Here is a 27,393-nt window from a genome sequence, read left to right as displayed (position 1 = left end):
ACCTGGTCCAATAAACATGAGGTTGGTACCAAGGTATATAGTAGAATTGACAGGGTCTTCTCTAATGATCAGTGGTTTGCAGAATTCCCTGGCAGTTTTGCTCACTTCCTGCCTGAAGGTCTCTTTGACCATTTCCCCTGCTTAATTAGTTTTGAAGAAGTTATTATGGCTAGAAAACCTGCTTTAAAGTATTTCAACATGTGGTCCAAGGCTCATAATTTTGAGGAGATTATTGCTAGCAACTGGAAGCCTAAGGTACATGGTACCCCAATGTTTCAGATTGTTACCAAGCTAAAAAGATTAAAGAGGGGCTTGAAAGCTCTTAACAAAGACCAGTTTAGTGACATTGAGAAGCTTACTCATGTCACTGAACTTGCTTTACTTCATTTTCAAACTCTTCTTCATGAGGATCCTCTGAATGATGGATTGTGTAAAGCTGAGAAGGCCTGTGCTCAAGAAGTTGTATGGATGCATCAGGTAAGAGATGAGTACTTGCAGCAAAAAGCAAAAGTTCAGTGTGTTTTAGATGGGGATGATAATACAGCATACTTTCATGCTAGTATTAGGAAAAGAAGGTCTAGAAACAAGGTTTATCAGGTGAGGGATATAAATGATAAACTTTGTTCTAAATATGATGAGATTAAAACTGCATTTGAGGAGTACTATGTCTCTCTTTTTGGGACTTCTAAGCAGGTCACTAAGGTGAATAAGAGGGTGGTGCAAGCTGGTAACTGCTTAAACAGTCAGCACTGTGGGTTGCTTATGTCCCCTATTACTTCTGAGGAGAAAAAAAGTGCTATGTTTTCTATTCCTGGCACTAAAGCCCCAGGGCCTGATGGGTACAGCAGTCAACTCTTTAAAGACTGCTGGCACATTGTAGGTCAGGAGGTTTGTGTTGGGGCTGGTGTCCTTTACAGTTAGTGCAAGGACTTATAAATCTCTAAAAGGATCAAAGGGTATACTTTTGGTATTATTATCAGTTGGTCCACGTTTATCAATAACGGTTGGCTTGCTAGATAAGTTTGACGTTATTGTCATACAGATGGCGGTGATCAACTGGTCCCTAAAAGTCACACCTATAGGATACGTTTGAGAGATGTGACGGTATGAAAATACAGTCATGTTGATGCCAAAATTGACTAACCAGTTAGTCCGAGTTATTTGACTAATAATTAGTCAAAATGTGATGTTGAGATATTTTATTTAATACGGATTAAATAAAATGGGCTTAGCGAATTAAATGTTAATTCGTAAATTAAATATAAACGGTTATATTTAATTAATGTATATTGAATTAATTATACAATATTGTCTTTGTCGGACATGCATTAATATATCGGCTAATCCTCGTTATTAGACGATATTTTAAAATACCGATAACCGATGACAATTTATAATGAGACCGCGTCATATACATTTAGTTATTTGGGTTCGGACCACGAGTTTAAATGAAGAGGAAATGGAAAAGCCCATTTCTCCTCTCCTCACTCGGTTTGGCCGAATGAAATGAACAAAAGAGAGGCTCACTCTCTTTTGTTAACCTAAGCATTTTTCATTTGAAAAACAATTAGGGTTTTGGGAGAACATTTTTTTCTCTCTAAACCTAGATCTCACATCTAGCAAAACTCAAATCAAGTTCTCTCAATATTGCAAGGCAATTAGAGAACACTTTTCTAGCACAAGGGCATATTCTTAGACGATCTTGGGTGCAACAATTAGGAGGAGGTCTACTTTGATCTCTCATTGCCGAATTGCACTAGGACCGAAGGTTATTTCTAATGCTTTATCATTGTTCATTGTTTTTCGTTTATGACTATCAATCACGTATTAAATTTGCGTTATAATCCTACAATTTAAGGGTTTTATACGGATATTACCCCACAAGTGGTATCAGAGCGAGGCCACGTAAATTTTTCTATGTGATTTTCATAAAACGAATTTTGAATCGATGGATTTTGTCTATTTTTCATTTCGGCTGCCAATTTTTCCTCTCGGCATTAATTTTTTTGCTGCGTTTGCTGCGTTTTTTTTGCCTTGGGAACCGTGTCAAGTATACACGGTATTGGTTGTTGTTCGTCTTGTTTACGATTTGATCTTTGCATATTGTTTTTGTAATCGATATTCATTACAATATGTTAAAGATCTATCTTTTGTTTGCATATAATTTCGTGCGACACATAAAAAATTTTTGTCACGGCTGTTTTTTTTTTACACGGCTGAATTTTTTTTTGTGTGCATTGGAAATTGTGCCTTGTGACGATCTTTTGTTTTGTTTTCGTTTTGTTCTTTGCGAATTGTTGTTTTAAACGATAATTATGACAATTTGTGAAGATCATGTCAATTGTAATTTTGCTTCAATACGGATTATGTTTAATTTACAATTGGCTTTTACAAATCGATTTTGTTTGTCTTGATGAGGCTCACGTTTTTTTTTTTGAGCCGATTGTTTTTTTTGAGCTCTCGGTTTTTAGCTCCAAAATAAAAAAAAAAAAAAAAATTTTTTCGTGGGTACTGTTCACGCCCAGCAGTAAGAGAAAAAAAAAAAATTCTGTTTTTTTTTTTTCGGCCATTTATTGCATAATACGGATTTATGCACTCGCTTGATAGTGAAACGGTTCACCCACGAACAATTTAGTTACTTTAAAACGATTTAAAGTAACGGATTATCATGAATTAAAATTAAGTTGATGAAGCGGTTTTGTCACATAATTTTAATTATCTTTGGTGGTTTGGATAATTTAACATAATTACGGAATTATGTCACGAATAAATTTAATTTAGTTGATGCATTTTATTTATCGTTTTCGATTATTTTGAATGCTTTTAATTACGTATTTATTTTATTTTGCAAACGGTTGTAACTTAGTGTGGCCTTAGTAGAACGTGTTACCGAAATGATGGAACACGGTCTTGGTTGTATTTTGAGATCTCGTATCTCCCTTTTTATTTCTTTTAATTACAGTTTTTATTTAGAATGTAAATAGGTTTATATTTTGTAAATTTTAATTGAAATTTTGAGAAGACTAAAGAAGGAGACCGGATGCTCACTCCCGCTACATGGACAAAGATGGAACATCAAGACAAGCTTTTCGGGTCCAACGGTGGATTCCAAAGTTGTAATATGTTCTTTTTACTAGGATAGGCCACACTAGGAATTTTATTTACGTATTGCATTCTTTTATTTATTTTCTCGTAACGATAGTATGCATCATTTTCCGCCTAAAACCAAACCACCTAATAATTGCATGAAAACTGACACATATAGAGGTCACGAGTTAGTTTTCTTTGACATTCTCATGTCACACGATTTAAGCCATCATCTAAATTAATTCATTCATGCAGTTGCTAGTTATTCGTTCACTTAAAATGAATTGAAACTTAGTTGATGGGATCTTCCTCGTATAAACAAAAATTGAGAACGGTCTTTATAGGTCAAACTCCAATGAATCCCTTCTTCGTCGGTAGGCATAATATGACCCCTTCTACGTCGGGTAAGTTGGAACCGATTGACTTATTTTATCTCAACACTATGGTCACTCGTACGATCCTGTGATCATGGTGGACTATAGATAGGATTTACGGAAATCTATCGACCAAGAGTTTTTACGGAAGAACTAGCTAAACAGTTGGCTTATCAATTTACGGAAATTGAGTCTTGGGATCACTTGTATTATTCTTGAGGGAGATCAATTATACAAGTGCAATGAGTCTACACGATTAAAATGAATTTTAATAGACTTAAATCACCTCGATGAGTTGCTTATTTCGTTTTGCGTTTTCTTTCTTTTTCAGTGTAGATCACGTTCACATAAACTGCTAATAACAATATGGCTGGTCACTTGAACGACCCAATGCCAAGTGCCACATTGGACCGTGAGTCCTGGCTTCGGATCTTTATGAATCAGATGAATCAGTCTACTCGACTGAAGAATGATGGATCAAACTTCGCGGAATGGGAGACGGCATTACGGAATGCTGCCATTTCTGACGGGAAGCTCAAATATCTGACTGAGCCCATCCCGCCAAGCCCAGGTCCCACTGCTAATGCTAACGAGGTCGCCAAGTATAGCGATTTCGTCATGGAAGCGGGTGCGATTAAAAACGTACTCATTTTTGCAATGGAACCCAATTTGCAGAAACGCTTCATAGCCCAAGGTGCAAACAAGATTTTCACCACTCTCACTAGGGAATTCTCGAAAGCTCCGAGAATCGTGACCTATGAGCTTACCAGTCGCTTCTTTGAGGCGAAACTCCAGAAGGGCCAACCTGTTAGCCCTCACATTCTCGGCATGATTGAGAATGTCGAGAAACTGGAGACGCTTGATTGTAAAATCAGCGAGAACATTGTGATTGACCGCATGCTTCATTCACTCCACGATGGTTTTGCGCTCTTTAGAGCCAATTACTATATGAATGATTTGAAGAAAAGTCCTCACGCACTACACTCCCTTCTCGTACAGACCGAGAAGGACATGAAGTTTAGTGGGAGCCTTAAACAGGATGTTCTCGTTGTATCAAGCAAGGGTATGGGCAAAGCTAAAGCAGACCTATCAGTAGGTAAACCGAAGTTTAAGAAGTCGGGATCAGTTAAGAGTGGTCCTGGTGAGTCGAGCAACTCATCAGGCGCGACAAAGAGCAAGAATGATAACATGGAATGCCATCATTGCCACAAGAATGGGCATTGGAGGCGTACATGTCCTGTCTATCATGAGGACATAAAAGCAGGTCGCGTTAAACCTGTTGGTATGTCTTCCTCTTCTACTTTTATTCATATGATTGAGATTAACCACGCAAGTTACGGAACTTGGGTACTAGATACTGGCTGTGGTTCTCATCTGTGTAATCATGTGCAGGGGCTCCGAAACATCGAACCCCTCGTAAAGGGTGAGGTGGACCTGCGTGTCGGGAATAGAGCACGAGTGGCTGCCGTCTCGATGGGAACATATGTGATCCAGCTTCCTAGCGGATTTGAGTTATTTTTATATAACTGCTATTATGTACCCAGTCTTTCTAAAAACATTATTTCTGTTTCTGCACTTGACAAACTTGGATTTTCATTTGTAATAGAGAATAATTCTTGCATTTTCTTATTACACAATATGATTTATGGCAAGGCAGTCTCCATGAATGGAATTTATGTTTTAGATCGGACAAATAAATGTTACACGTAATGAATAAAAAGTTAAAGGTTGGTGACAAAGATCAAACGTATCTATGGCACTGCCGTATGGGACACATTAATGAGAAACGCGTAAAACAGCTCATAAAGGATGGAGCTATCTCGGCCTTTGATTTTCAATCATTTGGCACGTGTGAATCATGTCTCATCGGTAAGTTGACTCGGATTTCCTTCAAAGGTGTTGGAATACGCGCTGCTGACCTATTAGGACTCATACACACGGATGTATGTGGACCTATGTCAATCACCGCACGAGAAGGCTATAGGTATTTCATCACTTTCACGGGCGATTTAAGTAAATATGGCTATGTCTACTTAATGAAGCACAAAAGTGAATCCTTCGAGAAATTCAAGGAATACCAGAATAGGGTACAGAACCTACTGGGTAGAAAGATTAAAACACTACGTTCAGATCGTGGTGGCGAGTATCTTTCTCACGAGTTTGATCAACACCTTAAAGACTGTGGGATTGCCTTACAGTTAACTCCACCTGGAACACCTCAGTTGGATGGTGTGTCCGAACGGAGAAATCGAACTCTACTTGATATAGTTCGATCCATGATGAGTCACACGGTATTACCTGATTCATTATGGGGTTATGCTCTTTTGTCAGCCGCTCTAACACTTAACCGAAGTCCGTCTAAAGCTGTTGACAAGACTCCATATGAACTATGGAAGGGAACGGTCCCTAACTTGTCCTTTATACGGGTTTGGGGCTGCGAGGCTTATGTCAAGTGGAGACACGAGGATAAGCTCGGCCCGCGATCAGTCAAGACATACTTTATAGGTTATCCTAAAGGAACACTTGGTCATTACTTTTATTCGCCAACCGAACAACGTGTTTTTGTTGCGGCTAGTGCGACATTCTTAGAGAAGGAATTTCTCGAGAATGCAAAGTGTGATAGAACCTTCGAACTGTCGGAGATTCCAGAACCAAGTACCGAGCAACTATTGGAGGAACCTATTCCTTCAATCCCTATTATGCGGTTAATATTCCCGAGGAACCTAGGAGGTCGGGAAGAGTCTCTATTCCTCCAGACAGATACATTGGTATGGTCGAGGAACATGACATAGATGACATTCTACTCTTAACGAGTAGTGAACCCGCAACCTATAAAGGTACCATGACTAGTTCTGACTCAAAGCTGTGGCTTGAGGCCATGCAATCCGAGATGGACTCCATGTATGAGAACAACGTGTGGGATCTTGTTGACTTACCTGCTAAGGTTCGTCCCCTTCAATGCAAATGGCTTTACAAGATAAAGCATTCTGTGGAAGGTCAACAAGATATCTATAAAGCACGACTAGTTGCTAAAGGTCTCACCCAAGTGCCAGGTTTGCACTACGATGAGATTTTTGCACCCGTAGTCATGTTGCGTTCCATTCGGATTATCTTAGCGATTGCCGCCTTTCATGACTATGAAATTTGGCAGATGGATGTGAAAACCGCCTTCTTAAACGGTTTTTTGGAGGAAGAGTTGTACATGGTACAACCCGAAGGTTTCATTGATCCACAACATCCTAAGAAAGTGTGCAAGCTTAAGCGTTCCATTCACGGACTTAAGCAAGCATCTCGGAGTTGGAATCATCGCTTCGACCAAATGATAAAAGAAAATGGATTTACTCGATCGGTCGAGGAACCATGTCTTTATATCAAGTCGAGTGGGAGCAAGATTGTCTTCCTAATATTGTATGTCGATGACATACTCCTGATTGGGAATGACATACATCTCTTATCTTCGGTGAAAGTATGGTTGAAGAACCATTTCCAGATGAAGATCTGGTTGAGGCACAAATAATTTTGGGCATCCGTATCTATCGAGATAGATCACGTCGGATGTTATCTCTCAGTCAGAAGTCTTACATAGACAAAGTCCTAGAGAGATTCAGCATGACTAACTCCAAAAGGGGGTTTCTTCCTATGGCTCCAGGGATGCTTTTGAGCAAATCTCAGGCACCAGAGACACCGGAAGAGAAAGAGCGCATGACACGAATTCCTTATGCCTCGGCAATAGGATCAATCATGTATGCCATGATATGCACACGTCCAGACGTGGCATATGCATTGAGTATGACAAGTCGATTCCAACAGCACCCAGGTGATTCATATTGGATGGCTGTCAAGAACATTCTTAAGTACCTACGGAGGACTAAAGATTGGGCATTGACTTATGGAGGCGAACAAAAGCTATGCGCAACCGGTTACGCAAATGCTAGCTTCCAAACGGATCGAGATGACTCGAAATCTCAGTCTGGATTCGTTTTTACTCTTAATGGCGCTGCGGTCAGCTGAAAGAGTTCCAAACAAAGTGTTACAGCAGATTCTACGACTGAGTCCGAGTACTATGTCGCGTCTAGACATGTACAACGGAAAGCTCATCTAATCCGCAATTACGTGGAGCAAAAGGAAGTAGTGATAGGAAAGATTGCTACACATGATAATATAGCAGATCCTCTCACTAAACCATTACGACAAGATAAGCATGAAGGGCATGTTAATTCCATGGGAATTAAACATGTTCCTGAGTTGTAGTACTCTTTTATGGATTAGATTCATTCTTTTTTGTACTCTATACAACATCATCGTTTTGATATTTATATATTTTGTTTTTCATGTGGAATTGTACGACAATTTTGAACACCACAAAGTGAACTGAACAAACATTATATTTTTCTGTCCTTAATTGCCCACATGAGCCGATAACTCTGGCAATTATTTTGTGACGTTGGTTGATGGTGGGTTCAACGAGCCATAAGTCAACCAGTTGACTGACCAATCACAGAGGCGAGTTATACGGATATCTCGTAGGACACAATTGTGACATCGACGTGGAGTCCTAAATGTTTTATAACATTCGGTGCTCGGTCGTGGATAGGACTTCCATGGTGATCCTAAGAGTCGATTCTTTTGACTATCGACTGTCTCTTGAGACTACGGCAGATTTTGGGTGACTTTGGTTTCTTTCTCACGCTCATCCGTAACAGGGGGCCAAGTAGATTTTTTCTGGGTCATTTCATGCTGTGCTTAGATCGGAAGGAGTCGAGTTGAAGGAAATATTCAGCCTTTATCGTACTCGATATTTCTCGGGGCCACTCGAGGAGTCAGAATCGAAATGCATGGCCATGCTCGGATACGGATTCGTTTTATCAGTTAAGTTACTCTCTAGTCGGGGAAACCACTCTTGATACAGATCGATTGTAAAATACGACCTTTGCGGATCCGGATCTGCAAATTGTTTTACATTGAGTGGGAGAAATTTTAAAGGAATATGAGAATCGGTTATCGCACATACACTTGTACGGACAAGTGGGAGTTTGTTGGAGCTTGTGTCCTCCGGTTAGTGCGGATAACGTCATTGCACATACACTTGTACGGACAAGTGGGAGCTTGTTGGGGCTGGTGTCCTTTACAGTTAGTGCAAGGACTTATAAATCTCTAAAAGGATCAAAGGGTATACTTTTGGTATTATTATCAGTTGGTCCACGTTTATCAATAACGGTTGGCTTGCTAGATAAGTTTGACGTTATTGTCATACAGATGGCGGTGATCAACTGGTCCCTAAAAGTCACACCTATAGGATACGTTTGAGAGATGTGACGGTATGAAAATACAGTCATGTTGATGCCTAAATTGACTAACCAGTTAGTCCGAGTTATTTGACTAATAATTAGTCAAAATGTGATGTTGAGATATTTTATTTAATACGGATTAAATAAAATGGGCTTAAGCGAATTAAATGTTAATTCGTAAATTAAATATAAACGGTTATATTTAATTAATGTATATTGAATTAATTATACAATATTGTCTTTGTCGGACATGCATTAATATATCGGCTAATCCTCGTTATTAGACGATATTTTAAAATACCGATAACCGATGACAATTTATAATGAGACCGCGTCATATACATTTAGTTATTTGGGTTCGGACCACGAGTTTAAATGAAGAGGAAATGGAAAAGCCCATTTCTCCTCTCCTCACTCGGTTTGGCCGAATGAAATGAACAAAAGAGAGGCTCACTCTCTTTTGTTAACCTAAGCATTTTTCATTTGAAAAACAATTAGGGTTTTGGGAGAACATTTTTTTCTCTCTAAACCTAGATCTCACATCTAGCAAAACTCAAATCAAGTTCTCTCAATATTGCAAGGCAATTAGAGAACACTTTTCTAGCACAAGGGCATATTCTTAGACGATCTTGGGTGCAACAATTAGGAGGAGGTCTATTTTGATCTCTCATTGCCGAATTGCACTAGGACCGAAGGTTATTTCTAATGCTTTATCATTGTTCATTGTTTTTCGTTTATGACTATAAATCACGTATTAAATTTGCGTTATAATCCTACAATTTAAGGGTTTTATACGGATATTACCCCACAGTTTGTAGTGCCATCAAGAATGTTTTCCACACTGGACAGCTCCTGAAACAATCTAATAACACTGTGATTACACTTGTGCCTAAGGTGGAACTACCTGATAATGTCAAGTAGTTCAGGCCTATAGCTTGTTGCAATACCATATACAAGTGTCTTTCCAAAGTGTTATGTACCAGATTGAGTAAGATTTTACCAGATATTGTCTGTCAATCCCAGAGTGCTTTCATTCAGGGTAGTGATATTGTAGGGAACATACTTATATGCCAAGACTTAATAAGGTTGTATAAAAGGAAGACTTGCTCCCCAAGGATGTTGATGAAACTTGACCTTCAAAAAGCGTACATGACTCTATTTAATGGTCTTTTGTGGAGGAGATGGTGAACTATTTGGGATTCTCTGAGCTTTGGATCAAACTGATTATGCAATGCATCTCTACTCCATCCTATTCCATTGCTCTAAATGGGGAAACTTTTGGTTTTTTCAAGGGTAAGAAGGGGTTGAGACAAGGGGACCCTCTTTCCCCATTGCTTTTTACATTATGCCTTGAGTATTTTAGCAGGATATTGGCAGTGACACAACAGCTTCCAAAATTCAGATTCCATCCTTTATGTAAAAGAATTGGACTATCTCACCTCTGTTTTGTTGATGACTTTATCTTATTTTGCAAGGGAGAAAAGACCTCTATTGAACCGATGATTAACTCTTTTGATTATTTCTCTAAAGCTTCAGGCCTGGTGCTCAACACAGGAAAGTCTAATTTCTATTGTAATGGCATGGAGGATTGGTTGATTTCTGAGATTGCAAGAGTTACAGGTATGAAGAAGGGCTCTGCTCCTTTTAAATACTTAGGTGTGACTGTGGCTCCCAAGAGGCTTTCAGTCTTGGATTGCAGCTGTCTTGTTGATAAAGTGGTGGATAGAATTAAGGGGTTGGGGGCTAGGCAGCTGTCATATGCTGGCAGGCTTGTTCTTGTGAAAGCTGTGTTCAGCACACTTCATAACTACTAGGCTAGGATATTTATCCTCCCCAAAGCTGTTATTCAAAAGATAGAGTCCATTTGTAGAGCTTTCCTATGGAAAGGGAGTTCAACCAGCTGTAGTTCTTCCTTGGTGGCTTGGGATACTATTTGTAGACCTAAGCAACAAGGGGGATTAGGGCTTAAGCACTTACTTTCTTGAAATATGGCGGTTGTTGCTAAATATGTATGGTGGATTGAAAACAAGGCTGATCATCTTTGGGTTAAGTGGGTACATGCTGTGTATATTAAGGATAAGCAATGGATTGATTATGAACCTACTGTTAATTCCAGTTGGGCTTGGCGGAAAATTTGCCAAATCAAAAATATTTTTAAGGAGCTGTTGAGGCAGAACAATGGACTGTATAGTGTTAAGTCTGGTTATATGTGGCTGAGACCACATGGTGATAAAATTGACTGGTGTCAGTGGGCTCTTAATTCTTGGATGATCCCCAAGCATGGGTTTGTCTGTTGGGTTGTTGGACATGGAAAGTTGTTAACTCAGGATCGTCTGGTGAGGATGCAGGTTACAACTTCAAACACCTGCTACTTATGTGCTGATCATACTGAATCACATGCTCATATTTTCTTTAAATGTGAGTATAGCAGGAGATGTTGTCAGTTTGTTTCTGCTTGGTGTAAGGAATCATTGCCTGAGGAGGACTGTATTTTATGGTGGTGTAGGAAGAGATATCGTTCTTTATGCAGGAAGAAAGTTATGGGGTGTGTTATAGCTGGGCTGATGTACCATATATGGCATACTCGAAATGTTGCTAGGGTGGATTGCTTGTTGATAAGGCCTGAGCAGCTGCTAATGAAGTTACAGAAGGATGTTAGATTTTGAATTGAAAGTTTCTGAAATTTTGTAAGGAGAGTACTACTAAGAATTGGATGAGTAATTTGTAAGGTAATGAAGGAAGTTAGCTCATAACTATGCCTTCTAATTGTATGTTTGGATTTTATTCTTAATGACAACTTCCATTTTCCCAAAAAAAAAATGTTTAGGACGATTCAAATCGAATTGCCTTTACAAAATGGATGGAAGAAATGAGCGTTCACAATTTTCGACACGAGTAATCCTCTTATTTAATTAATAATGGGAGGGATTACAATTTCAACAACAAATAAAGCTCGACGAGTCTACAACTTGTCAAAGCTAAGGTGTCAACTAAAACACCTCACATAATAAAACTAGCACAAAACACACAATAACTAGCTAGTACAACATAATAAAAAACTCACAACAATAATACAACATAATAATAAAGTGGGTAATGGAGATCTTCACTCTTCCATTTTACCCTTGCCTTTTCCCTCGGGGTACATCTTCCCCTTGTTCTTCTTGTTGGCCCGCCTAGCATGGATTTCCTCCTCGGAACGGATCCTCAACAGATCTACAACGGCAACGGCCTCCGGTCTAGCACAAGACCCCATGTTCGACCCAAAACGAGCCCATGCACGGCCCACCATGTTCTTGGGACCCGGGCTTCTCCTCTTTGGTGGTCTCATCACATCGGGGCTAGCTCCATCAACATACTCCTCAAAGAAGGCACGGTTGGCCTTGCCAACCTCTCGATACTTCAAGTCAACAACCTCGTCCTTACGGAATTTGGACCTCTCTTCCAAGGACGGAGCTCGTGACCACTTGACATAAGCGGGAGTCACCCATGACGTGGCAACGGGGTTTGGTACCTCCCAAAGCGGCCGAGTGGCCCACCACCTTTCGAAGACCTCCACAAGCTCGGAGTTCCGGAAAACATTCTCTTGGACAAGGGTATCTTGAGCGGGTACCTTTTGTTGATGCCTCATTTGCCTCATGAGCCTTTCGGGATAAATGAAGGAAACAACCTTCAAGCCCACCACCATCAAAGAACGAGGGCTAGCACCCGAAGCGGGCAACCCCGTGAAGGACCTCAAGTGCCACCATGGCTCCACCCAACGGATGTGAGGACCACCCTCCTCCGCCAATCTTGCAGCCCAATAAGCCTCGGTAGAAGCAAAACTATCCGAGTATAACTTCTTCCTCATGGTAAGGTGACGGAAGGAATAAGAAGAAGAGTCAACCGGAGGCTCTACATACCTTAGCCTCTCCAATATCCACACTTGGAGGATCCTTGGGGACCCAAACGAGGGAGCTTCTCCACAAGAGCCTTCCTTGTCCAAGGCTTGGATGATCTCGCCAAGCACCAACCATGATGGATCTCTACCATGCTCCATTTGCTCAACCATATGAACAAGGGTCATGCTACCAGAGCCCTTCTCCTAGCCACCTCCGAAACATTGGCATCTAATCGGTTGGAAAAGATGTTGATAAGAGCCAACACATCCACACCATGAGGAGCAAGGAGGAAGTTGACTTGACTCGTCGACAAACCCAACATGGAACGGAATTTCTCCTTATAGCACAACCGAGTCGGAGGAAGCACCGAAACACAACCCGACCACCCACCAATGGCTCCAACTTCTTCGGCAAGAGGACAAATTTCACCTTTCGGGAAAACGAAAACATGGTGTTTCGAATCCCAAAACCGAGAACATGCTTCGAGAAATCAGGGTTGCACCTTGACTTCACGGAGCACCAAAAATTGACCGACTCCCATGCAAACGAGTTGATACTTTTCGGGAGGCGACAAATCCCGGCACCATTGTCGCAACGCATTCTCAAAGGCATCCATGAAATATTTTTGTGGAAGAAGAAGAAGAGGCTTTATAGAGATGTTTTTGTGTTTCGGATGATGAAACAATGAAGCGCAAACATCACTATTTATACAAAAATGATCAGCGCGTTTTTCATAAAAAGGGGAGAGCTGGATTCCATCGCCAGGCAGCTCGCGCCTCTTTAAGCCTTCCCCAGGATTCCCGCTTTTGACTTGTCTCTTTCAAGTTGTGTTTTCTCCTGACACCTCAAACCTCTCGCCAGGACGCTCGCGCCTCTTCGGGATGATCCAGGACATTTTGTGTTTCCTCGCACTCACATTTTCGTATTTTCACGTTTTACGAAATCCGACACGGTTTCCACGACACAGCTTTAAACATACGGATTTTTTTTCTTTCTTTTTAAAAAAATGGGGGAAGGGCTAGTCGCCCCGATCCGCGACGGATCGTTTCCATGTCAATCAAAATTCCGAAAATTTTTCGGTTTTTCACAATTTTCCATCAAAATAAAAATCGAAAACTGATAACACGACATCAGTTTTCCTCCAAAATTCAAGCGCTCACAAATTCGAGCCTTGACCTCAAAAATCAAAATTCATCCCTGATGGTTTAGGTTTGAATTTTTTGAGTCACAAATCAATTTCAACATTCGATGCAATTTAATTCACGACACGAGTTAATTGCTCAATTTTCAAATTAATTCCCTTTATCTAAAGTGACGACTTGTCGCGGAATTTTCAAAACTCATATCATTTCAAATTTTAAATTCAAGTCATCTTGGTTAATTTTTGTTTTTCAATCAAATGCTTTTACGTGTTTGCATTTATGTATATGTGCTATCTGTTGCCTGTTTTCTACACTAACGATGCAGGAACTGGTGCAAAGCAAAAGGAGAATTGACAGCCGACAGCGCTCCTCCGAAACACGACACAAAAAAAAAGCCAAAAATCACAAAATGAGCCACAATCCAAAAACACATATATACAAACCGTCTCACGCAAAATGTAAATATGTACAGACAAGAGTCCAAGACACGGACAAGCTACTACAACCACTCAGCGCCTCCCGTCGGACTAGTCCCGGTCTCATGAGGAGTCGCCGCCAACGCAGATAATACCACCTGCTCAGACTCCCTCTCCGGGGAACTCTCCAGCGTCTCAAGCTCCATCTCGACGTGAAGCTCCTCCGCTGCAGCCAGCTGAGCCCTCAGAGAGGCAATCTCCGCATCTCGGCTCCGTAACTCGTCCTCACGACGCCTCAACTCCTGGTCCCGACGAGTGATCCTCAACCCCTGGGCCTCGATCATCGACCTAGCTGCATCCAACTCAGAGCGGACCCGAGCAAGCTCCACTGGATCCACAGTACCCTACAAAACACAATACAGATCATCAAGACCTAAAAACATGAAATAACGAGAACTTACATTAGCAATCCGAATCTTGTTCACACGACGCCTGCAGTCCTCGTAAGTCGACTTATTCGACTTCTTCCGAGCCACCAACCAACCCCTCACAGCAGGGTAGGTCGAGGGAACACCGCTTGTAGTCCCCGGACGAAGAGGGGTGACGTAAGCGTACAACCAAGTCTGTAATCAAACACAACAAACACAAATTAGCCAATTTCTCAAAAATTGCCAAAATCAAAATCAAACTCAAAAAAAAAAACTACAAAAAATGCTCTTACCTCCAAGATGAGGCCGGGACCAACCAAAGCAGGGGCACTACCATCCCCCACTGCCTCCGGACGCACCGCTGCGTGCATGTACCGGGTAAAACTTGCCAAGGCCGGCGAAACCCAGTCAAACCGACCCAAAGTGTCAAGGTCAGCAAGGAGGGGAAGCACTTTGGTCGACAAGCGTCACCCTTGTCACCAAAGTACGTGGCACCCAAGAAGTACCACAACCATAACCGCGCCTCCTGCGCGTCAGCCTTAGCCTCTGCCTCCGGACTCTCCAACGGCGTCGGAACTGCACCTGCCACCCTCCCACTGAAGTGATCTCTCACATACGAACTCGCGATCAGGTACGGGGTAATATCAGAAGGCTCAGGCAAAGCAGTACCGATCAGACGAGTAACCGCAGGAGAAGACACTCTCTCCGGCGTCTCAGTAAACTCAACAGGCGTCTCGCCACAAGGGAGACCGGATATCATGGCGAAATCCTCTAAGGTCACACCGACCTCCCCAAACTCTATGTGAAACGACGTCGTCGTATCCCAATACCGATCCAACATGGCGCAGATCAGACACAGGTTCGACCTAACCGAAGACCTGTGAATATCCCGCCAAGCGGCCACCAACGGCCCAAAAGCCGACCTCTCTATCAACGCCCTCGTCCCGGATCGGAGAACGTCGTAAAAGCCCAGGCAGGTAGTGAAGCCCGAGAAAGTGTTGGGGTTGGTGTCCTTAACAGTTAGTGCAAGGACTTATAAATCTCTAAAAGGATCAAAGGGTATACTTTGTATCATAATCAGTTGATCCACGTTTATCAATAACGGTTGGCTTGCTAGATAAGTTTGACGTTATTGTCATACAGATGGCGGTGATCAACTGGTCCCTAAAAGTCACACCTATAGGATACGTCTTGAGTGATGTGACGGTATGAAAATACAGTCATGTAGATGCCAAATTTGACTAACCAGTTAGTCTGAATTATTTGACTAATAATTAGTTAAATGTGATGTTGAGATATAATATTTAATACGGATTAAATATCATGGGCTAATGCGGATTAACCAGTTAATTCGTAAAATTAAATATAAGCGATTTATATTTGATTAATGTATATTGGACAAATTAATTATACAATACTGTTGTGTCGGACACGTATTAAGAATTCAACTAACCCGTGTTATTAGTTGATGCCTTAAATTCCGATAACCGATAACAGTTTATAATGAAACCGCGTCGTATACACTTAGCAAGTTTTGGACCGGACCATGAGTTTAACTTAAGGAGAAAATGGAAGCCCATTTTTCCCCTAAGTCCACTCGGCCAAACCGAATAGAGGAAACAAAAGGAGAGCTCTCTCCTTCCTTCTAACCTAATTCATTCTTGCAAAATAATTAGGGTTTTTGGGAATTGTGCCTCCTGAATTCCGGATCTCTCATCCAACACAAATTCACAAAAACTAATCCCCTCGATATTGCAAGTCAATTAGGGGATTGTCTCTAGCACAAGGGCATTACTCGGACATCTTGGGTGCATCGTTTAGGAGGAGATTTGCTTTAATCTCTCATTGCCTTTTGCACTAGGACCGAAGGTTACTTCTACATCTTTATCGTTTTCATCATGTTTTTCGTTTTATGACTATAAACTACATATGAATTTTGCGTTATAATCCTACAATTAAAGGGTATTATACGGATAATAACCTACAAGTGGTATCAGAGCGAGGCCACGCAAATTTTTATATGTGTTTTTCATTGAACGATTTTGAAATCGATGAATTTTGTCTTAAATTTTGTCTCGGCTGTTCCTGTTTTTGTCACGGCACAATTTTTTTTTCGGCAATAATTTTTATTGCTGCGTTTTTCTTTGTGTTGGGATCCGTGTCTAGTTTACACGGTTGTGATTTTGTCTTGTTTTTCATTTTAATCTTTGCATATTGCATTGTAATCGATATTCATTGCGATATAAAGAAGATCCGTCAAAATGATTGCATCAAATTTTCGTGTGGCAATTTTTTTTTATCTCGAAAATTCTGGAAAACCGTGCTTCAAGTGTCACGGCCTGTTTTTCTTATATTTTGCATTGGTTTGCGTGCCACAAGTTTTGTTAGATCGTTCGATCTCTTGTTTTCGTGTTGTTCTTAGCGATTTGTTGTTTTAATCGATAATTACAACAAAATGTGAAGAACATGTCAATTGTATTTTTATTTTAATCCGGATTAGAGTAAATTGCAATTGTGTTTTAATCAAACCGTTTTGTTTTGATCTTTCATTGCTCTCAAATTGAGCCGTGTAAAAGTTTGTTTTTGGCCTTAAAGGCTCTCGGCATTTCTGCTAAAATAAAAAAAAAAATTTTTTGAAGGCCCCTGGTACTGTTCACGTACATCTGAGAGAAAAAAAAAAAAAATTTCTTTTGTTTTTTTTTCGGCCTTTTTAATGCATAAAACGTTTTTTTTTTTATGCTCTCGCTTGATTAGTGAAACGGTTCACCCACGTAAAATAAAGTTACATTAACATGATTTATTGTAACGGATTATCTCGGATTAAAATTAACTTGACTGAAGCGGTTTTGTCATGTAATTTTAATTATCTTTGGTGGTTTGGATAAAAATTAAACATAATTACGGAATTATGTCACGAATAATTTTATTTTTAGTTGATGCATTTTATTTATCGTTTTTGTTAATTTTGTATGTTTTTGAATGCCTTTTAATTACGTATTTAATTATTTTGCAAACGGTTGTAACTTAGTGTGGCCTTAGTAGAACGTGTTACCGTAATGATGGAACACGGTCTTGGTTGTATTTTGAGATCTCGTATCTCCATTTTATTTCTTTTAATTACAGTTTTTATTTAGAATGTAAATAGGTTTATATTTGTAAATTTTAAATTGTAATTTTTGAGAAGACTAAAGTTGGAGACCGGATGCTCACTCCCGCTACTTGGATCAAGAAGGAACATCAAGACAAGCTTCTCGGGTCCAACGGTGGATTCCAAAGTTGTTTTATGTTTTATTTTACTAGGATAGGCCACACTAGGAATTTTTATTTACGTATTGCATTCATTTATTTATTTTTTCGTAACGATAATATGCATCATTTTCCGCCTAAAAACCAAACCACCTAATTATTGCATGAAAACTGACACATATAGAGGTCACGAGTTAGTTTTCATTGACATTCTCATGTCACACGATTTTAAGCCATCACCTAGATTGTTTCATTCACGCAGACGCTAGTTTTTCGTTCACTTAAAATGAATTATGATTAAGTTGATGGGATCTTCCTCGTATAAACCAAAATTGAGAACGGTCTTTATAGGTCAAACTCCAAGGACTCCCTTCTTCGTCGGTAGGCATACTATGACCCCTTCTACGTCGGGTAAATTGGAACCGATTGACTTATTTTATCTCAACACTATGGTCACTCGTACGATCCTGTGACTATGGTGGACTAATAGATAGGATTTACAGAAATCTATCGACCAAGAGTTCTTCCGGAAGAATTAGCTAAACAGTTGGCTTATCAATTTACAGAAATTGAGTCTTGGGATCACTTGTATCTTTCTTGAGGGAGATCAATTATGCAAGTGCAAGAGTCTACATGTTTTAAAATGAATTTTAAAATAGACTTAAATCACCTCGATGAGTTGCTTATTTCGTTTTGTTTTTCTTTCTTTTTCAGTGTAGATCACGATTTTAAAACTGCATAACAACAAATGGCTGGTTCAAGTGATAACCCAATGCCAAGTGCCACATTGGACCGTGAGTCCTGGCTTCGGATCTTCATGAATCGGATGAATCGGTCTACTCGATCAAGAATGATGGATCCAACTTCGGAGGCGGGAGGCGGATTACGGAATGCTTTTTGCTACCGCCGACGGAAAGCTCAAATATCTACTTGAGCCCATGCCGCCACACCCAGGTCCCACGGCCGAGCTAACGAGATCGCTACTTATAACGATTTCGTCATGGAAGCGGGTGCGATTAAAAACGTGCTCATTTTTGCAATGGAATCCAATTTGCATAAACGCTTCATAGCCCAAGGTGCAAACAAGATTTTCACCACGCTCACCAAGGAATTCTCGAAAGCACCGAGAATCGTGACCTATGAGCATACCACTCGCTTCTTTGATGCGAGACTCCAGAAGGGCCAACCGGTTAGCCCACACATTCTCAGCATGATTGAGAATGTCGAGAAACTGGAGACCTTTAACTGTAACATCAGCGAGAATATTGTTATCGACCGTATTCTTCATTCACTCCACGATGGTTATTCGCAATTTAGAGCGAATTACTATATGAATGATCTGAAGAAAACTCCACATGAACTGCACTCCCTTCTTGTACGGACCGAGAAGGACATGAAGTTCAGTGGGAGCATGAAACAGGATGTTCTCGTTGTGTCAAATAAAGGGAAGGGTAAGGGCAAAGCTCCGGCAAACCTAGCAGTAGGCAAACCGAAGTTCAAAAAGTCGGGTCCAGGTAAGAGTGGGCCTGGTGAGTCGAGCACCTCATCAGGCGCGACAAAGAGCAAAATGGATAACATGGAATGCCATCACTGCCACAAGTCTGGGCATTGGAGGCGTACATGTCCTGTTTATCATGAGGACATAAAAGCGGGTCGCGTTAAACCTGTTGGTATGTCTTCTCCTTCTACTTTTATTCATATGATTGAGATTAACCATGCAAGTTACGGAACTTGGGTACTAGATACTGGTTGTGGTTCTCATCTGTGTAATCATGTGCAGGGCCTCCGAAATCTCGAACCTCTCGTAAAGGGTGAGGTTGACCTGCGTGTTGGGAATGGAGCAAGAGTGGCTGCCATCTCAAAGGGGACATATGTGATCCAGCTTCCTAGCGGATTTGAGTTATCATTATATGATTGCAATTATGTACCCAGTCTTTCCAAAACATTATTTCAGTTTCTGCACTTTACAAGCTTGAATTTTCATTTGTAATAGAGAATGATAATTGCATTTTCTCATTACACGATATGATTTTTGGCAAGGCAGTCTCCATGAACGGAATTTATGTTTTAGATCAGACCACGGAAATATTACACGTAATGAATAAAAAGTTAAAGGTTGGTGACAAAGATCAAACGTATCTATGGCACTGCCGTATGGGACACATTAATGAGAAACGCGTAAAACAGCTCATCAAACATGGAGCGATCTCGGCCTTTGGTTTTCAATCATTTGGCACGTGTGAATCATGTCTCATCGGTAAAATAACTCGTATTTCCTTCAAAGGTGTTGGAATGCGCTGGCTTGACCTATTAGGACTCATACACACGGATGTATGTGGACCTATGTCAATCACCGCACGAGAAGGCTATAGGTATTTCATCACTTTCACGGACGATTTAAGTAGATATGGCTATGTCTACTTAATGAAGCATAAAAGTGAATCCTTTGAGAAATTCAAAGAATACCGAATAGGGTGCGAGAACCTATTGGGTAGAAAGATTAAAACACTACGTTCGGATCGTGGTGGCGAGTATCTTTCTCACGAGTTTGATCATCACCTCAAAGACCGTGGGATTGCCCTACGCTTAACTCCACCTGAACACCTCAATTGAATGGTGTGTCCGAACGGAGAAATCGAACACTACTTGATATGGTTCGATCCATGATGAGTCACACGGTTTTACCTGATTCATTATGGGGTTATGCTCTTATGTCAGCCGCTCTAATACTTAACCGAAGTCCGTCTAAAGCTGTTGACAAGACTCCATATGAACTATGGAAGGGAACGGTCCCTAACTTGTCCTTTATACGGGTTTGGGGCTGCGAGGCTTATGTCAAGTGGAGACACGAGGATAAGCTCGGCCCGCGATCAGTCAAGACATTCTTTATAGGTTATCCTAAAGGAACACTTGGTCATTACTTCTATTCGCCAACCGAACAACGTGTTTTTTGTTGCGGCTAGTGCGACATTCTTAGAGAAGGAATTTCTCGAGAATGCAAAGAGTGATAGAACCTTCGACCTGTCGGAGATTCCAGAACCAAATACCGAGCAACTATTGGAGGAACCTATTCCTTCAATCCCGCTGCGTTAACATTCCCGAGGAACCTAGGAGGTCGGGAAGAGTCTCTATTCCTCCGCATGATACATTGGTATGGTCGAGGAACATGATATAGATGACGTTCTACTCTTAACGAGTAGTGAACCCGCAACCTATAAAGGTGCCATGACTAGTTCTGACTCAAAGCTATGGCTTGAGGCCATGCAATCCGAGATGGACTCTATGTATGAGAACAACGTATGGGATCTTGTTGACTTACCTGCTAAGGTTCGTCCCCTTCAATGCAAATGGCTTTACAAGATAAAGCATTCTGTGGAAGGTCAACAAGATATCTACAAAGCACGACTAGTTGCTAAAGGTTTCACCCAAGTGCCAGGTTTGCACTACGATGAGATTTTTGCACCCGTAGTCATGCTGCGTTCCATTCGGATTATCTTAGCGATTGCCGCTTTTCATGACTATGAAATTTGGCAAATGGACGTGAAAACCGCCTTCTTAAACGGCTTTTTGGAGGAAGAGTTGTACATGGTACAACCCGAAGGTTTCATCGATCCATTACATCCTAAGAAAGTGTGCAAGCTTAAGCGTTCCATTTATGGACTTAAGCAAGCATCAAGGAGTTGGAATCATCGCTTCGACCAAGTGATAAAAGAAAATGGATTTACTTGATCGGTCGAGGAACCATGTTTATATATCAAGTCGAGTGGGAGCAAGATTGTCTTCCTAATATTGTATGTTGACGACATACTCCTGATTGGGAATGACATACCTCTCTTATCTTCGGTGAAAGTATGGTTGAAAAACCATTTCCAGATGAAAGATCTGGGTGAGGCACAAAGAATTCTGGGCATCCGTATCTATCGAGATAGATCACGACGGATGTTATCTCTCGATCGAGTCTTACATAGACAAAGTCCTAGAGAGATTCAGCATGACTAACTCCAAGAAGGGGTTTCTTCCTATGGCTCCGGGGGTGCATTTAAGCAAGTCTCGAGGCACCGAGACACACGGAAGAGAAAGAGCGCATGACACGGATTCCTTATGCTTCGGCTATAGGATCAATCATGTATGCCATGATATGCACACGTCCCGACGTGGCATATATGCATTGAGTATGACAAGTTGATTCCAACAAAGATCCAGGTAATTCACATTGGATGGTCATCAAGAACATTCTTAAGTACCTACGGAGGACTAAAGATTGGGCATTGACTTATGAATCGAGATGACTCGAAATCTCAGTCTGGATTCGTTTTTACTCTTAATGGTGCTTCATCAACGGAAGAGTTCCAAACAATATGTTACAGCAGATTCTACGACTGAGTCCGAGTACTATGTCGCGTCTAGACATGTACAACGGAAAGCTCATCTAATCCGAGATTACGTGGAGCAAAAGGAAGTAGTGATAGAAAAGATTGCTACAGATGATAACATAGCAGATCCTCTCACTAAAGCATTACGACAAGATAAGCATGAAGGGCACGTTAATTCCATGGGAATCAAACGTGTTCCTGAGTTGTAGTACTTTTTATGGATTAGATTCATTCTCGTTTGTACTCTATACGACATCATCGTTTTGATATTATATATATATTTTGTTTTTTTTTTCATGTGGAATTGTACGACAATTTTGAACACCACAAAGTGAACTGAACAAACATCATATCTTGTTAGTCCTTAATTGCCCACATGAGCTGATAACTCTGGCAATTATTCTGTGACGTTGGTTGATGGTGGGTTCAACTAGCCATAAGTCAACAGGTTGACTGACCAATCACAGAGGCGATTTATACGGATATTTCGTAGGACACAATTGTGACATCGACGTGGAGTCCTAAATGTTTTACAACATTCGTTGCCCGGTCGTGGATAGGACTTCCATGGTGATCCTAAGAGTCGATTCTTTGACTATCGACTGTCTCTTGAGACTAAGGCAGATTTTGGGTGACTTTGGTTTCTTTCTCACGGTCATCCGTAACAGGGGGCCAAGTAGATTTTTTCTGGGTCATTTCATGCTGTGCTTAGATCGGAAGGAGTTCGAGTTGAAGGAAATATTCAGCCTTTATCAGTGCCCGATATTTCTCGGGGCCACTCGAGGAGTCAGAATCGAAATGCATGGCCATGCTCGGATACGGATTCGTTTTATCAGTTAAGTTACTCTCTAGTCGGGGAAACCACTCTAGATACAGATCGATTGTAAAATACGACCTTTGCGGATCCAGATCTGCAAATTGTTTTACATTAAGTGGGAGAAATTTTAAATGAATATGAGAATCGGTTATCGCACATACACTTGTTCGGACAAGTGGGAGTTTGTTGGAGGTAGTGTCCTCCAGTTAGTGCGGATAACGTCATTGCACATACACTTGTACGGACAAGTGGGAGCTTGTTGGGGTTGGTGTCCTTAACAGTTAGTGCAAGGACTTATAAATCTCTAAAAGGATCAAAGGGTATACTTTGTATCATAATCAGTTGATCCACGTTTATCAATAACGGTTGGCTTGCTAGATAAGTTTGACGTTATTGTCATACTGATGGCGGTGATCAACTGGTCCCTAAAAGTCACACCTATAGGATACGTCTTGAGTGATGTGACGGTATGAAAAATACATCAAACATGTAGATGCCAAATTTGACTAACCAGTTAGTCTGAATTATTTGACTAATAATTAGTTAAATGTGATGTTGAGATATAATATTTAATACGGATTAAATATCATGGGCTAATGCGGATTAACCAGTTAATTCGTAAAATTAAATATAAGCGATTTATATTTGATTAATGTATATTGGACAAATTAATTATACAATACTGTTGTGTCGGACACGTATTAAGAATTCAACTAACCCGTGTTATTAGTTGATGCCTTAAATTCCGATAACCGATAACAGTTTATAATGAAACCGCGTCGTATACACTTAGCAAGTTTTGGACCGGACCATGAGTTTAACTTAAGGAGAAAATGGAAGCCCATTTTTCCCCTAAGTCCACTCGGCCAAACCGAATAGAGGAAACAAAAGGAGAGCTCTCTCCTTCCTTCTAACCTAATTCATTCTTGCAAAATAATTAGGGTTTTTGGGAATTGTGCCTCCTGAATTCCGGATCTCTCATCCAACACAAATTCACAAAAACTAATCCCCTCGATATTGCAAGTCAATTAGGGGATTGTCTCTAGCACAAGGGCATTACTCGGACATCTTGGGTGCATCGTTTAGGAGGAGATTTGCTTTAATCTCTCATTGCCTTTTGCACTAGGACCGAAGGTTACTTCTACATCTTTATCGTTTTCATCATGTTTTTCGTTTTATGACTATAAACTACATATGAATTTTGCGTTATAATCCTACAATTAAAGGGTATTATACGGATAATAACCTACAGAAAGTCCTCATGGTGCCGATCTCCTGAAATCAAAAACAAACAACGTCAGAATCCCTATTCAGGCCTGACACTTCAAAAGTGACAAAAGTTCAAACGGGGGACATAACTCACCAAGCCCTCGTGAGCACGGTAGGTGTGCCTTTCCGGTCGAAGCAACAACTGGCTACCGTCAAAACCCTCGGCCCAAGCAGGCACCGCCAGCAGGTTCAGCCCCCGTGGGGCTGTAGCCCGTCTAGCTCTCCAACTCGCGACGTCGGCGTCGTCATCAACTGTCTCCGCCCTCCGTCTCTTTTGACCACGAGACTCAACATGGCAGACGGGAGGCCTCTCAACGACCCTAACGACGTTCTGTAACATCCGTCTGGTCGGCCGAGGAGTCCGCCTCCTCGTAGAAACCCTCCTCCCGGAGGTACCAGCCTCAGAACCAGTCTGAGCTCTCCTAGCGTCGGTAGCCCCAACAACGGGCTCCTCACGCACCTCAACGGCCCTCCCGGCCCCGACAGTCTCCGCAGGAGGTCCCTCCTCCTCGGGAGCGTCCTTCACTACCACAGCGGGTACACTAACCGGAGTGCTAACTGGCCCCGTCCCGAACAACTCCTCAAAAGTCGCAGCAAGGGACCCAGCCTGTCCCGAACATCTCCTGCAAACAAAAAAAAACGTCAGACGAAATTTTGGCATTATGACGGCGTAAATCGGACAAACCCGTAACAAACAAACAACCTGCAAAGCAAATCAAGGGCAACCCCGCCCAAATCCAACCAAACAAAACAAAAAAAACGATTCACAAAAAAAACAACGACTCGCCCTTCTTTTCAAGCAAAAGACGAGTCAAAAAAACCACAACAAACAAAAATGGCATCTCAAGACCCACACAATGTCCGCCAACAACCCAAAATACATTCCCAATGCGATGAGGAATTTTCCTACGGCTCAAAAAGGCAATTTATACGCCAATATAAGCACAAACCGGTCGAAAATTCAAAAACGACCGCAAAGAGGCAAACGTGATTTTATCACGCCTCAAGGTGACCTAAACTACCAATAAGGTCCATTTCAAGGCAAACTGACTCAATTCAAGCCCAAACAGGCGCTTATTTTGTCAGACATAAGACCGTCACAAAAGGCAAAAATTCCAATTTTGCCCACAATACCCAACAAAGGTCCACAATGGCAAATGCGATCTCTCCCGACTACAATGCAACCTAGTGGGACCCACTACCCAAGCAAATAAACTTGGCATTGTGAGATGAGACGGTTTCTCACCTCACTCACGTTTTTCGAGCATAGGGAGCGGGAACGGGGACCAAAATGCAAACTAAAAGCACCCCTATACTCTGAAACAGGTTTCTAACCTAATGCAATCATCAATTTCACTTGAAATGGGCTCAATCAAAAACGCCCAAATCAATTTTCTAGGGTAAAACTTTCGCCCTAATTCAATCTATCAAATGACCAACAAATTTAAATGGATTCATGAGGAAATACGTACCTTGGATTACATTGATGATATCGGCGCAAATAAAAGCAAGCTAAAGGACCAACAATGGCGTTTTTTGGGTTTTCTTGTGTCGAAAGGTTGAAAATGAGTGAGGATGATATGCAGCCAAACCTCGCGTCTTTTACAGAAAAATAGGGAAGCCCCCTTGGTTCGCCAGGTGGCTCGCGCCTAAACCAGGCCTCCCCTTGCTCTATTCAGCGAATTTTGGGCTTTGGCCCAATTTTCAAATAAGAAACTTCAAATTTTCATCGACGACCTTAAGGACCGTCATTTTCTCAAATACAAAAAATAATTAGTGAAAATATAAATTCACTATTTTCCTTCAAAAATTTCAAACAAACGGCGATCAAAACCGCCATTTTCCCTTCAAAAACAAAATGATAGTGAAGATTCAAAATTCACTATTTCCTCAAAATTCAAACAACGGCAATTAAAACCGTCAATTTCAAAATAATAGTGAAAACTCAAATTCGCTATTTCTTCGAATTTTAAACGACGGCAATTAAAACCGTCATTTTTTAAATAATAGTTGGAAATTAAATTCAGCTATTTCCATACATGTCAATGGCGGCACATAAACCATCACTTCAAAAATAATAGTGAAGATTCCAAATTCACTATTTCCTTCAAATGTCAACGGCGGCACATAAACCGTCACTCCAAACGCGAGAGCAAAATTCAAAATTTGCTATTTCCTTCAAAATTCGAACAGACGGCGATCAAAACCGCCACTTCAAATTCAAAAAACAATGAATAGCGAAGATTCCAAGTTCACTATTCCTCCAAATGTTGACAAGGGGCTTCCTCGCGGAACCCGCTTATTTCAAAAACAGTGATAGTGAAAATTCAAATTCACTATTTTCACGGCGGCACCACGAGTTCGCTACTTTCAAAACAAGCCCATCCGACGCAGCTATTCTCACGGTCCATTAACCAACCGCCCCATGGCTGGCGAGCCTTACCACGCATCGCGGCTGGCGAGCCCTCCTCAGATACGCCCTATCGCTGGCGAGCCTTACTACGTATCGCGGCTAACGAGCCCTCCTCAGATACGCCCCATGTCTGGCGAGCCTTACTACGCATCGCGGCTGGCGAGCCCTCCTCAAATACGCCCCATGGCTGCAAGCCTTAACACGCATTGTGGCTGGCGAGCCCTCCTCAGATACGCCCCATGGCTGGCAAGCCTTACCAAGCATCGCGGCTGGCGAGCCCTCCTCGGATACGCCCCATGGCTGGCGAGCCTTACCACGCATCGCGGCTGGCGAGCCCTCCTCAAATACGCCCCATGGCTAGCGAGCCTTACCAAGCATCGTGGCTAGCGAGCCCTCCTCAGATACACCTCATGGCTGGCGAGCCTTACGACGCATCGCGACTGGCGAGCCCTCCTCAAATACGCCCCATGGCTGGCAAGCCTTACCACGCATCACGGCTGGCGAGCCTTCTGATGCGTGTCATTTTTACACCCTATTTTACACGCATTTCAGAGCTCAATTGAGTAGTTTATGCTACTATTTCCCTTGTTTCGTGTATTTCTTCCTTTTCTTGTGATTTTGTAGGAATACGAAGATTTCAGTGGAAAATAAGCCGAATC

General features: G+C 41.4%; 2 protein-coding genes across 2 annotated transcripts in view; both read left to right on the top strand.

Moving 5' to 3' along the window:
- LOC141601425 (uncharacterized) overlaps positions 1-10,563 on the top strand; it is a 33,765-nt gene extending 23,202 nt beyond the window's left edge. Inside the window, exons 3-4 of the mRNA XM_074421708.1 lie at positions 96-888; positions 9,931-10,563. Of these exons, the coding sequence (XP_074277809.1) occupies positions 96-888; positions 9,931-10,563 (1,426 nt within the window). The remainder of the gene's footprint in view (positions 1-95; positions 889-9,930) is intronic.
- Positions 10,564-10,737: 174 nt separating this feature from the next.
- On the top strand, positions 10,738-11,415 carry LOC141601424 (uncharacterized). Its single transcript, XM_074421707.1, has one exon. It carries the CDS (start codon positions 10,738-10,740, stop codon positions 11,413-11,415), a length of 678 nt encoding a protein of 225 aa, XP_074277808.1.
- The last annotated feature ends 15,978 nt before the right edge of the window (positions 11,416-27,393 follow it).

The sequence above is a fragment of the Silene latifolia genome, chromosome 9, assembly GCF_048544455.1.
Source record: "Silene latifolia isolate original U9 population chromosome 9, ASM4854445v1, whole genome shotgun sequence".
NCBI classification, from domain to species: domain Eukaryota; kingdom Viridiplantae; phylum Streptophyta; class Magnoliopsida; order Caryophyllales; family Caryophyllaceae; genus Silene; species Silene latifolia.
Note: the sequence above shows the minus strand (reverse complement) of the source record. Positions and strands in the feature narration are given on the sequence as shown.

Bases quoted from the DNA above. Each gene is read 5' to 3' on its own strand.
- LOC141601424 (XM_074421707.1), top strand. From the start codon at position 10,738: ATGGCGGTTGTTGCTAAATATGTATGGTGGATTGAAAACAAGGCTGAT.